The 12792-nt window shown below is 46.9% G+C and overlaps 1 protein-coding gene across 1 annotated transcript in view; it reads right to left on the reverse strand.

Annotated features, from left to right (window-relative positions):
* SCN10A (sodium voltage-gated channel alpha subunit 10) overlaps positions 1-12792 on the reverse strand; it is a 79092-nt gene that overhangs the window by 25876 nt on the left and 40424 nt on the right. Inside the window, exons 14-17 of the mRNA XM_054729544.1 lie at positions 11938-12111; positions 3498-3857; positions 1533-1982; positions 83-220 (exon numbers count right to left, since the gene is read on the reverse strand). Of these exons, the coding sequence (XP_054585519.1) occupies positions 83-220; positions 1533-1982; positions 3498-3857; positions 11938-12111 (1122 nt within the window). The remainder of the gene's footprint in view (positions 1-82; positions 221-1532; positions 1983-3497; positions 3858-11937; positions 12112-12792) is intronic.

Below are 12792 nucleotides of genomic sequence, written 5' to 3' on the forward strand. Positions count from 1 at the left end.
AAAAATTCCCAGGTGTGATCTGAGGTTAGGAGGTTGAGTGCAGCCTGGAAGACCCCACCTCTCCAGGAAGCTCTCTACCTACCTCTGCAGGGGCCTGAGCGGCCGCCTGGTCTTTCCACTTCTCGCCCAGGTATGGAGCCAGGTCCTCAGAGGACGTTCCAGAGCCTGGGCTGCTGGGTGCCGGGTGGTCCTCATAGCTCCCGACTTGCTGCAGCTGCTCCTGCTAGTGAGAGGGGATCCCAGCTAGGTACTCGGGTCCACCCTCCGCTGACCACTTCTAAATTAGAAGAGCTTTTGTATCTAGGTAACTAAGCTCTACCCATCCACGCACCCGTACACTTGTGTGAAGGGAGTGGGGAGACTCGACAGCCTGATAGATCTGTTTAACTCTTGGCTTCATTACTTACAAGCCTTGTGACCTTAGGCAAGTTACTTAACCTCTCTGATCGTCATTTTTCCCATCTGCAAAATTGAGAAGGCAAGGTCTACTTCATTCAGTTATTTTGATGACTTAAATGTGTTCATGCTTATAAAACGCTTCGAACAAAGTGCTTGGCTCAATAGATGTTAGCCAGGACCATTATTAATTGTCCAAAGGTCAGAGTGGTAGTGAACGTGGCTATCTGGAGCCACCCGAGGACCCCAAAGTAACTAAAATGCCATTGAGTGGAGATAGACATCCCAGAGTTCACGTCCTTTACTATGGGGATGGACGCCCTGCCCTTGGCTGTTACCCAGACAAAGGCATGTAAACTATGGCAGCTGATAGCAGCTGCTGGAACACAAGAGAAGTGACAGCTGCAGGGGAAGAAGGCCATGGAAGAGCCACGGCCTCAAAGCGCAGCTGTGTCAGGCCATTTAGTGGGATGGCCAGCAGCCCTGTGTGTCCCTGGGCCCCACAGGGATCCCTGCCTTCCCATATTGTGCAGAAGTGCATGCCCCCAGTCATGGGGAAGAGGTTAATGAGGGTTGATACACAGTAGGGAACTGTGCAAAGTATTAAAAAATATATTACTCAAAGGCTGAAATTCTTTGGTGCCAAAAGGAACAAGTATCATTTCCCTGTAACATCTCTTGTCGGATAAATGAGTCACATAATGACCAGGACTCCGTAGGCTTCTGCTGAAGAGAAGAGGAGCCTGCTCGTGGACAGCATCCTGTTCTTAGAGGAATCTCATTAGCCTCTCATGCACAGAGCCAGGGTTTGGCGGAGCAAATAGGGCCACTGTGTGAAAGACAGCCCCAAGCATTTACAAGTGGCCTGGGGTTCAAGGGGGCCCCTGCTCCCTGCTGGCCCTGGGAATCCTGACCCTTTCTTCCAGGTGCTCAAATGCCACCTCCTTGAGGAAGCATGGCATGACTTGCACTTCCTATGTCAAGGGCGCCTTAGCCTGGCTAGCCTGGAGCTCTTCCAGGCCGGGCCAGCCCTGATGTTGGTAAATCTCTGTATCATCATTTCCCTTCTGCCCCTGTCACTCCCTCCCCGAGACTTCTCCTTGCTTCCCATGGCCGTCCAGTGGGAGAACTCTCACCTGCCCATGTGGGATCACTTCCTGCTGGGAGCTCCCAGCATCCTCCTCTTCTTCCTCCTCCTCCAAGTCATCCAGGTCAGATTCACCCTCGGCAATGGGCACAGAGACCCATGCGTTAGGATTGGTGATGAAGTCACTGTGGCTGTCCCCGGGGTCTCTGGGGGCCGAGAGACCTCCAGGGCCCCCCAGGGCTGCATCAGCAGTGATGTGGTTCTCGACTTTGGAGTTGGAGAGTGGGATCTTCACCACCTGCTGGGGCTGTGCCTTGGTCCGGGAGAACAGGCAGGGCCTGCGGAAGAAGCTTCGAAGAGTCTTCATGGTGCGATGGCCAAACGCCTGGACCCGGGCCAGGGCCACCTGCAGGTTGTTCATCTCCCCATCCTCCTCTGGGGCTGTGAGGTTGTCGGCGCTGAAGGAGTTCAGCAGCAGGGCGATAAACAGGTTGAGCACCTGAAGAGAAGGAGTGGAAGAGAAGACTGCTCAATCCATGGACTGAGCCCCTCCATGGGCCACCTGGTCCCAGCGACATAGCCGGATAGCCACACCTGGGCTTCTCCCTGCATCCCGGGATGCTTTCCCTCTTGGGGGAACGGACCATCTGTGAGCAACCGAGGAGAGCCTTGGGGGTGTCATAAGTGACCTGCCCCGTGTACATAAGACTGGGAAGCCTGTTCTCCACCATAGAGGAGGATGGCCCCTGCTGAGCAAAGGGATGTCCAGGGACAACAGAGAGGAGCAGGCGTGGGCCTCCCTGGGACCACCTTCACCTGCCAGAGCCCTGGGTCCTAGTCCTCACTCTGGAATCCTAGGCACATCTCATCGCTTCCAACCTGAAAGCAGGGAGTGGGGATTCTGAACCTCTCAGAGTGGCTGTGAAGAGGAAATGACGGAGGGATGGATGTAAAAGTGCTCAGAGAGGCACACCTCCTGCCTGAGGGTTAGGGCCTGCAGGGATGGTGAGCTCAGCCTACAAGAAAGGGGTTTCAGCCAGCCCCTCACACGGGAATGTGGGCGGAAGGCATCTCTGCCTCAGAACCTGGGTGGGAAAGACTCAGAAGAGCCTGGATTTGTTGGTTCATCCCTCTTCTTGGTTTAGCTTTCTCTGTCTGTAAAACTCTGACGGGAAAAGAACCTAAGCTGGTGGACTTCCAGGGCAACAAGCAAGGGGCCCCTGGAAGTCCATCTTCCCCCTCCAGCCAGTTGGTGCTGGGAGACCAAGGGGGCCCAGAACCAGCACGGCTGGAGCTAAGCTGAGGGTGAGGAGCCAGGCTGAGGCAGAGAAGGGGTGTTGGGGCCAATCGTCAGGAAGTCTCCAGAGAGGCTCCCCTCAAACCTGGGAGTGGACTGTGTCATTGCCACGGTGGGCTGGACACTGCCCATGGTCCAGCTTTCCTTATTAATCTTGTCCCATCGCGCTTGCTCCCTGCTCCTAGCTGGGACCTTCGTAGCTTGGAGAAATCAGCCAGCTTTTACTCTCCTGGAGAAAAAATATTTTCTGAAACTCCCAGGAGCAGGGAAGGAAAATTTTCCTTTAACGACGACTAACAGCTATCACTTATTGAGTTCCTGCCATAGCCCAGACACGGCGGTGGCAATCTGCATATGCCATCTCCTGTAATTTAATTCTCCCAGTAAGCCCACTGTATTCTTCTTGATTTTAAGGAAATTAGAGCTCGGGGATATTATCTCGTGCGCTGGGTCAGCCACCACTATTAGCAGCGGACCTGGGATTCTAAGCCAGGTCCTTCCTTCTCTGCCACATGTGCTTATTCCCACACGTCAGGCTGCCTCCCAAGGGACAGTTCTTACAATGCGACGTGTAAATGACTCTGAAAAGTTTGAAGGCCTTCAATCCGGGATGTACTCTGTGGGCATAAAACATGCTCCACGTCAAAGCTTTTCAGGATCACCCGGAAGTTTCCTCCGTTGCCCAGAGACAGTGCCCCAGTGGGGCTCCGCACTCACCACCAGGTTCCCCAGCACCATCACCGTCAGGAACAGGATGAGGCAGACGGAGGTCTGGCCGACTTCCATGCAGGCCCACATGTTCTCAATCCACTCCCCGCAGAGGATCCGGAAGATGATGAGGAAGGAGTGGAAGAAGTCGTACATGTGCCAACGAGGCCATTCCTCGCCGGGCGCAGAGATCTTGTGCCGATAGTCCCGGTAGTTATCCCCGAGGAGCTGCTTGCCAACCAGAGCGAAGATAAAGACAATGATGGCCAGGATGATGGTGAGGTTCCCCAGAGCCCCCACTGAGTTCCCGATGATCTTGATGAGGGTGTTTAAGGTGGGCCAGGACTTGGCCAGCTTGAGGACCCGCAGCTGCAGGGAAACAGAGACTGTGTCAGGTCCTGGAGGCTGTTCTCATCACCTTTCGTCGCAAGTCTTGGCCGGACACCAAAGGCCTAGGAAAAGCACAAGGCAGCTCATTCCATTAAGATGGGGTGCTCCCAGGAAGGTATCCTTAGACACCTTTCCTCCTATGTCACGAGTTACTCGACAATATTATCAGTCCTCTGTGGTTCCCACATATTCAAGGTGCTTCACTGACTGTGGCAAAGTCAGGGGGCTTATAATGGGGGGGGGGGGAGGTGGTCTTGTCGTACATACTCTATTCTGTAGACAGTGGTCGGCAAACTCATTAGTCAACAGAGCCAAATATCAACAGTACAACAACTGAAATTTCTTTTGAGAGCCAAATTTTTAAAACTTAAACTTCTTTTAATGCCATTTCTTCAAAATAGACTCGCCCAGGCCGTGGTATTTTGTGGAAGAGCCACACTCAAGGGGCCAAAGAGCCGCATGTGGCTCGCAAGCCGCAGTTTGCCAACCACGGTCCTAGGGCATATCTTATCTTGGGGTCATGGATGTGTGTGTCTGTGATATCATAGATACTGAAATAGCAAGTATCTATGATATCACAGACACAGCAATAAATGACCCATGTGTTCATTTAATAGATCAACCAAACTGTCCACCTTATTGGATGCCAACCACTGGTATACATGGCACTGTGCCAGCCTGAGAGGTGTGTGGAGAGAGGCTCCTGCCCTCGTGGAATGAGTGGTTTAGTTAACAAAGACAAGGCAAAGAGCCCGGCTGGTGTGGCTCAGTGGTTGAGCGTCGACCTATGAACCAGGAGGTCATGGTTCAATTCCCAGTTAGGGCACATGCCCGAGTTGCGGGCTCGATCCCCATTGTGGGGCATGCAGGAGTCAGCTGATCAATGATTCTCTCTCATCATTGATGTTTCTACTTCTCTTTCCCTCTCCCTTCATCTTGGAAATCAATAAATTTTTTTTTAAGAAAAGACAAGGCAAAGACTCCCAAAGTCTTCATTGTACACCCAAATGTGCTAAATTCCACAAGAGAGCAAAAGCACCATGCATAAAGATGTATACACACTTAAAAATACATCTGTATGGTTCTCTAATTTGTTAGAAAGAAATATCTGGGCTCAGCTGTCATGGGGTATTTATGGAGGACCTACCAAGAGCCGGGCTCTGGATGGAGTGCTAGGATGCAGTGCTGAACAGAGCAGGACAGCAAGTTTTATCACCCACACAGCAGAGAGCGCATCCCAGGGGAGGAGGGTTAACCCTCTTACACAGGAAGCGCCGTACCTGACACCTAGTCAGGACGGTGTTCTCCTCATACTGGAAGCAGAGCATGAAACACCAATTCTGTGGACTGGACATAGAGGCGGCTGACAAACCCTAATAACAACTGAGTGTTTGTCACTAGACAGATCCCTTTAGTGGAGGGTATTAGGAGAATGTAACTTTCCTTAGCAACATGATTGATAAGTTTCCATTCTCACGGTAAACTCTGGACAAGAGTAAAAGCAGAGGTTGGAGTAGGGCCTGCTACAGGGTGACAGCCACCCACCACACCATGAGTCTGAGGGGCCTGACTTGGGACAGTGAGGGACACAGAGGCAAGCTCACTGGCACCTGGGCAAAAAGACCAGGCATTGGCTCTTGCCTTAATCCCATCTGGCTAACGGTTCCCACTGGTTCCTTAGTTAGTTGGGATGGGGTTGGGATGGAGAGTTTAGATATTAATATAATTGGATTCTAATACAGTTGACCCTTGAACAACATGGGGGTTAGGGGTGCAGGCCTCCCATGCAGTCAAAAATCCATGTATAACTTTTGACTCCCCCAAAACTTAATTATTAATAGCCTACTGTTGACCTGAAGCCTTACCCACAACATAAACAGTCAATGAACACATATTTTATGTGGTATGTATTATATACTGTGTTCTTACAATACAGTCAGCTACAGAAAAGAAAATGTCATTAAGAAAATCATAAGAGAAAATACATTTACAGTATTTATTGGGAGGGAAAAAAACCTCGTGTAAGTGGGCCCACACAGTTCAAACCCATATTGTTCAAGGGTCAACTGTATTAGAATCCCCTATGATAGCAGTTTGTTGTCCATAATTAAGCTTATATTAAACTGTAAGCAAGTTGTGTATAATTCTCATTATAGGGTATAAATGGAGTCATCCTCTATTAATCCTTTTGCTGTCTTTATAAAGGGCAGGATCCCTCCACTTGCTGTTCTAGAGACGTCTGGACTTGGGGACCACTACTGTTAGCCAACCAGTCAACACGCATTTACAGAGTGTTTGCTGCTGGGCTGTAATGCACGCGCCCCCACTTCCCCAAACCACCTGGCTGGCTCCTGCTGATATTAGAATGAGTGGTACAGGAAAGCAGCCCCACCTGCGTCCATGTTCCCCTTGACCTTCACCTCCACCTCCACCCCCATCCAGTTGCTCTCTGTAGCCTTTGCCCAGCTTAGCATTACAACAAAAGAATTGCTTCATATTATCATGGAAAATTTATAAACTGTTGCTTTTAATAGTTGTTGAGTATTCCTTCGTGTCTAACTAACCACCTCTCCAGTTAATCTCATGACTAATCTGAAATTTTCTGTTTAGGGGGAAAAGTACACTGCTTCGTATCCCAATCAATAAGCCATGGGGTTAAGTCTTTAAGTGTTGAAGACCAGTTAGATTTTTCAACGAAACAAAGCCACTCTTAGCAAAGATTTTGCTAATGGTGTGGCCACCACTGAGTTGAGAGAGAAAGGCATGGTGACCAGAAAGCAATGAAATAAAGCTGAGCTGAGAACTCCGCCAAAGAAAGCACGGCGGGCATGTTGCACGCAGAGCGGTCTGAGGCTGGCCATCTAAGTTTTAAAAGAAGTGAATTACAAAGGAAACCATGACCCCTGACTGCAAAGCCTTTGGCTGTTTAAAAGGTAAAAATGAGCCTCAGCCTCCCATTTTCCATAAGCTGGAGGCAAGTTCTGATGGTTGTACAGGCCTGGCTTGCATCATACTATGACAGGAGAGAGAAATATACCCTTATTGGGTGAAGATACTGAGTTCAGGGACTGTTTGTACAACACTAGGATTATTTACTGTTGATTAAGTCACAGATTTAAAAAAAAATATTAAAAAACGTTTTTATTGATTTCAGAGAGGGAGAGATAGAAACATCAATGATGAGAGAGAATCATTGATCAGCTTCCTCCTGCCCACCCCACATTAGGGATCGAGCCCGCAACCCCTTGCATGTGCCCTGACCCGGAACTGAACTGTGACCTTCAGGTTCATAGGTCAATGCTCAACCACTGAGCCACGCTGGCTGGGAAAAGTCACAGATTTAAAGAAACAAAATAAAACTAAACTACTTAACAGAATTGTAAGTTGGGAAGGGGTAACAAATGGAAATTTGTCTTGGAGAAAAGTAAAGATTTTAGCTAACTTTCACTTTGTTTAAGTTAACTGCTCATGCTGGAATTACTAAGGTAAACCGCTCAAAGAATAAAAACAGAATATTCTGCTTCAAAACCAATAAAAGGGAAAGTGGAATAAGGAAAAACAAACAATCCAAAAGAAATCGAGAAGGGAGGGGATGGAAAACCCCAAATATAATGATAGACACATATTCAGGTCTATGGGTGTTCACAGAATGAGTGGACTACATGCTTTGGTTCAAAGATAAAGATTGGTTTGTCAGAACTGGATAAGAATCTAAAATCTGACTATGCTATTTACAAGAGACATATAAAAACCTTCAAGATACACAGGGATTAGAAGAGAAAGAATGCATAAAGATATATGAGGCAAATTCTAAACAAACAAAAAATTTTATTTTGAATTAACATTAAGGATGGAGATTTTTAAGGCAAAAGCATTTTAGGGATAAGGAAGGTCAATTCTGAGTGGTAAGTTTCACTTTACTGGGAAGATGTAACAGCTTCAAATTTGTATACACTTAATGACACAACCTCAGGATAACACCAGAAGGAGAAAGAGACCTCACCATAATCATAGTGGGAAATAGTTTTATACACCATTCTCTCCTAATTACTAGAACAAGCAGGGATATAGAATATTTGGACCATATCATGAACTTCCTGTACTGAGCGGATTATGCAGTGTATTGCTCCCTGCAACAGCAGAAGGTACATTCTTTTCAAGTGCATAAGGAACATTTTCAATATATTAAGCCAAAAGGAAATTATCAATACATTTCAAAGCACTAACATCATACATGTTCCTGGACTATAAGACAAAGAAGCCAGAACTCAATGGCATAAAGATAACTAGAAATACCACATATGTCTTGAAATTCAGAACCATGCTTCTAATTAACCCGACTCAAAGAATAAATCAAATTAAAGATGAGAAAATATTTAGAACCAAACAATAAGGAAAATTTTACACATCAAGGTGATTCTTAGAAGGAAATTGAAGTCTTAAATGAATATAGTGGAAAAAATAGGTTGACAATTCCATCTTAAGAAGTTCGGAAAGGATGAAATATGCAGAACGGAGAATGTAATTGAGATAAGATGCAGGGTTAATTGACACAGAAAACATCAATGAAGTACAGAGGATCCACAAGCTAAAAGTTGGTTCTTTGAAAGGATTGATTAAATTGACGGTTTTCTGTAAGACTAATAAAAAAAGATGAGAGAAAGCCCAAATCATTCTTTTTAAAAGAAAGGAAAAGGTAACATAAGTACAGGTGATGTAGGCCCTTAAAAGATAACAGCATAGCAGCTGGCTGGGTGGCTCAGCTGGTTAGAGTGTCGTGCCAAACACAAAGAAGGTTGTGGGTTTAATTCCCGGTCAGGGCACATACCTGCTAGTAAATTGTGGTTAAAAAAAAAAAAAAAAGATAACAGCATAGCATACATAACTTTATGTCAATACACTTAAAATTTAGACAAGAAGGAAAATTTTAGAAAAATACAACTTACCAAAACTACTTTGAGAAATAGAAAACCTGACTAGTTCCACAGCCATTAAGAAAATTAAATCAGTAATGAAAAATTTTGACCTCCAGATGGCTTCCTTAGAGAATTTTACCAAATCCACCAGGAGCAAATAATTCCAATCTTACCCAAAGTTTGGGTGTCGAATAAGAGGAATATTTTTCATGAAGATTAGCATAACCTGGCAATTAGCATACTAAAACCTGGCAAAGGACAATGCAAACAAAGAAAAGTATAGGACAAATATTACTCATCAATACGGATGCAAATATTTTGAGCAAACTCTTAGCAGGCTGAACCTTCCAATATATAAAGATTATATCATGATCAGGTTGGGTTAATCCCAGGAATGCAAAGTTGATTTCACATTAGAAAATCAATTAATATAACTTACTACTCTAATAGATTGAAGGAGAAAATCTTGTGATTATGTTAGTGCATGCAGAACAATTGTTTGATAAAATTAAACATCTATTCATAATAAAAAAATATATAGTATATATACTTTTTAATCCTCAACTGAGGTTATGTCTTTATTGATTTTTTTTTAGAGAGAAAGGAAAGGGGAAGAGGAGGAGGAGAAGAAGAAGGAGAATGAGAAGAAGAAGAAGAAGAAGAAGAAGAAGAAGAAGAAGAAGAAGAAGAAGAAGAAGAAAAGAAGGAGAAGAAGAAGAAGAAGAAGAAGAAGAAGAAGAAGAAGAAGAAGAAGAAGAAGAAGAAGAAGAAGGAGAAGAGGAGGAGGAGGAGGAGGAAGAGGAAGAGGAAGAGGAAGAGGAAGAGAGAGGTGAGAGAGAAACATTGACTGGTTGCCTCCCACATGCAACCTGACTATGGATGGAACCCACAACCTTTTGGTGCACAGGACGATGCTACAACCAACTGAGCCACCCGACCAGGTCCATAATAAATATTTCTAACAAAAATATTTTCCTAAACTGATTTTTTTTAATCTTTAAAAGAACTTGTCACAAATATCAGACTTGGTGAAATATTGAAAGCATTCTCTCTGAGAGCAGGAAAACAGCAAGGATGTCTGCTGTGAACACTTCGTTCCAACAGTGTACCGGATGTCCTAATCAGCACGATAATGTAGAATCTAATGAACAAAATGAACTGACGAACAAAATGGAACCAGAAGCATGGATTCATGGGACAGACCGGCTTATGCCCGAGGGGAGGGGATGGGGGTGGCTGGATAAAGAAGTGAAGGGACTACAATAGTTTGGTGAAGGCCAAGGGAGGGGGTGGCAGGGAGGGTGGGCAAAGGGCCAGGGAAAGGGGGACACCTGCAATTGTGTCAACATTAAACATTTTTAATAAAAAAAAAAACCCCAATGGTATAAAGCTTAGAAGAGACAGAACTCATTATTGGCATGATATGATTGTGTTAATACATTTAAAAGATTATATAGATAAATTGTTAGAATTAATGAGAGGTTTCTGGATACAAAGATATTAAATAGCACAATGCTAGTAAAAAGAATAAAAACCAGAAAAGGAAATTTAAAAAGAGATTTCATTTAGAGCTTAGGTGCCTGCCTCTTATCATCCTTTTCTAGATACTTAGAAAAATCTGCCTTTTGAAAACTGTGATTTAATTCTGATTTTCCCAAATTCCCAGGTTATGGCTCACGAGCCCCGAGGCCCACTCTGCCCTTCTCCTCCACAGGATGGCGAAGGCCCCGTCATCTCCGGCAGATGTCGCCACCTGTGGCGCAGGGCACACATGTGTCCCGGGACATGCTTCATTTGGCCTTTAGCATGTGGGGGTGGGAGGGCTGAAGGGGGGGTGGAGGGGAAGCGGGCCATCTGTAACACTGTCAACAATTTTTAAAATGTTTGAATTACTAGCCAATATGAACCATTTCCACCTAAAATCTGGATTTCTGTTTTCTCATAAAAAAATTGGAAACTCTGACAGCAATGGGTGAGTCCCCTGATTTCCATGCCCTCCCTGGAGCCGGGCTCTGTGTTGGTTGGCCTAGACGGGACTGAGTTGCCCCTGCCTGTTTTATGGAACAAGACCCAGGGCCAGAAGCTCTTCCTTGGCCAATTTATTTTACTGCCTGCCTGGTTCCCACAGGCGTTTGCATTTGCCACCCTGGTGCAGGGACCCCCAAGTCCAGGAGCTCAGGGCTGTTTGACTGGGTTCCCTGATGGGGACCCAAGCAGACTGTCTGGCCTGGAAATGGACTTAGTGAGACGTCTGAGCTTGCTCCCTTTCCTTCCGTCATCTCTCCGGAGCCGGACAGCACAGAGAGAATACTGAGAACAAGGGGTCAGCGAGGCACCACGCTTCCTCCAGATGGCCCTGAAAACTGGGAGACCCCAGTGACCCCAGACTTTCCTGGCAATCTGACAAATCTGGCAAATGTGGCTCTTATAAGCCTGGGTGGCCTGTGGGCAATGGGGCACCAGCTACTTGAATAGAAGAACTGCTCCTGTAGAGGGCGCACCGGAGCTGAGTTTGGAGAAGCGTCAGGCCATGAGGCTAGCAGGTGGCAGTTTTCCAGGTGTGTGACACATGGGGGCTGTGATTGGGGCACTAGGGAGTCAGAGGATGACCTCCGTGAGGCGGGAAGAGCTGGGACTCCGGGGTCAAGCAACCTGACTTTGAAATGCAGGTCTGCTGCTCGCCCTCTGGGCCCCTAGCCCTCTTCCCCCCTCGGCAGCTGGGAGACTTCAGGTCGTTGTTGAACTGCTCTGCATCTCAATTACCCTCAGCCGCTCATGAGAATATTAGAAGCAACTCTCGCCCTAGCCGGTTTGGCTCAGTGCAGAGAGCATGGGCCTGTGGACTGAAGGAGATCCGGGGTTCGATTCTGGTCAAGGGCACATGCCTGGGTTGCAGGCTGGATCCCCAGTAGGGGGCGTGCAGGAGGCAGCCAATCAATGATTCTTATCATTGATGCTTCTATCTCTGCCTGAAATCAATAAAAATTTAAAGATAAATAAAATAAAAAGCTTCCAGGAGTCATGTCCTGCCTGCTGCCCAGAGGGACAGGAAAGGAAGCAGGAGCAAGGGGCAGGGTCTGCTCCCAGGGGAGAGCCTCCCCGGAGGTGGGGATGTTTCCCGAGTGGCCAAGAGAGGACCTTACCAGGCGGAAGGACCGCAGCACCGCCATGCCGCCCTTCTTGGACGTGAGCAGCTCTATCAGGCTCACGGTGACAATGATGCAGTCGAAAATGTTCCACCTCTTCTGGAAGTAATAGTAGGGGTCAAAGGCAATGATTTTGAAGAGCATTTCAATCGCAAAAAACACGGTGAAGACCTGCGGAGGGAAAGAAGGAGCCATCTCAGCCAGGGTCCCTGGGGGCAGGGGCCAATGACGAATAGGGTAGCAGCAGCGAAGTGTCTTTTTTTTTTCCGTAAACCAGCAAACCCCTTTCCCTCGTTTGTGTTCAGTGTCTGTCTGGTCTTCAGGCTCCTGGAGGGTTGGGGCTGGGAACACTCCACGTGGCAGAGAGAGATCTCTGGACCAGTGCTCAGGGCATACGCATTGGAACCCACCCTTAAGGGTGTCCATCTGCACGGTGAAGAAGGGGGATAAGTGGATAATCACGAGGAGGATGATTATTACACAATCATGTAAATGAGCAGTCAATCCGGTTCAATCGTTTAAAGCGTGGATGATGGGGCGACGCAGACCCAGATAAAAATCCCAACTCGGCCATTTCCGAGAGTGTGTAAGCTGGACAAGTCACGCGTCCTCTCTGTACCCCAAGTTCCTCAAGTGTATAGTGACCATCAAAGTGAGATAATGCGAGTGCAGGCCTCCACAAAGGTCCTGGCAGACAGTAATTCACTAATAAATGATAGCTATTGGCAAGAACAAAAATAATACGTTGTCTCAGGCTCTTTCCAGCTCGGAGTGTCTTAGGACAGAATTCTGAGGTCAAAAGAGGCCAGGACCAGGCTCAGGCCACACAACAACCTGCAGGGAAGGGAGACA

Source organism: Eptesicus fuscus, chromosome 18 (genome assembly GCF_027574615.1).
Source record: "Eptesicus fuscus isolate TK198812 chromosome 18, DD_ASM_mEF_20220401, whole genome shotgun sequence".
In the NCBI taxonomy this organism is placed as follows: domain Eukaryota; kingdom Metazoa; phylum Chordata; class Mammalia; order Chiroptera; family Vespertilionidae; genus Eptesicus; species Eptesicus fuscus.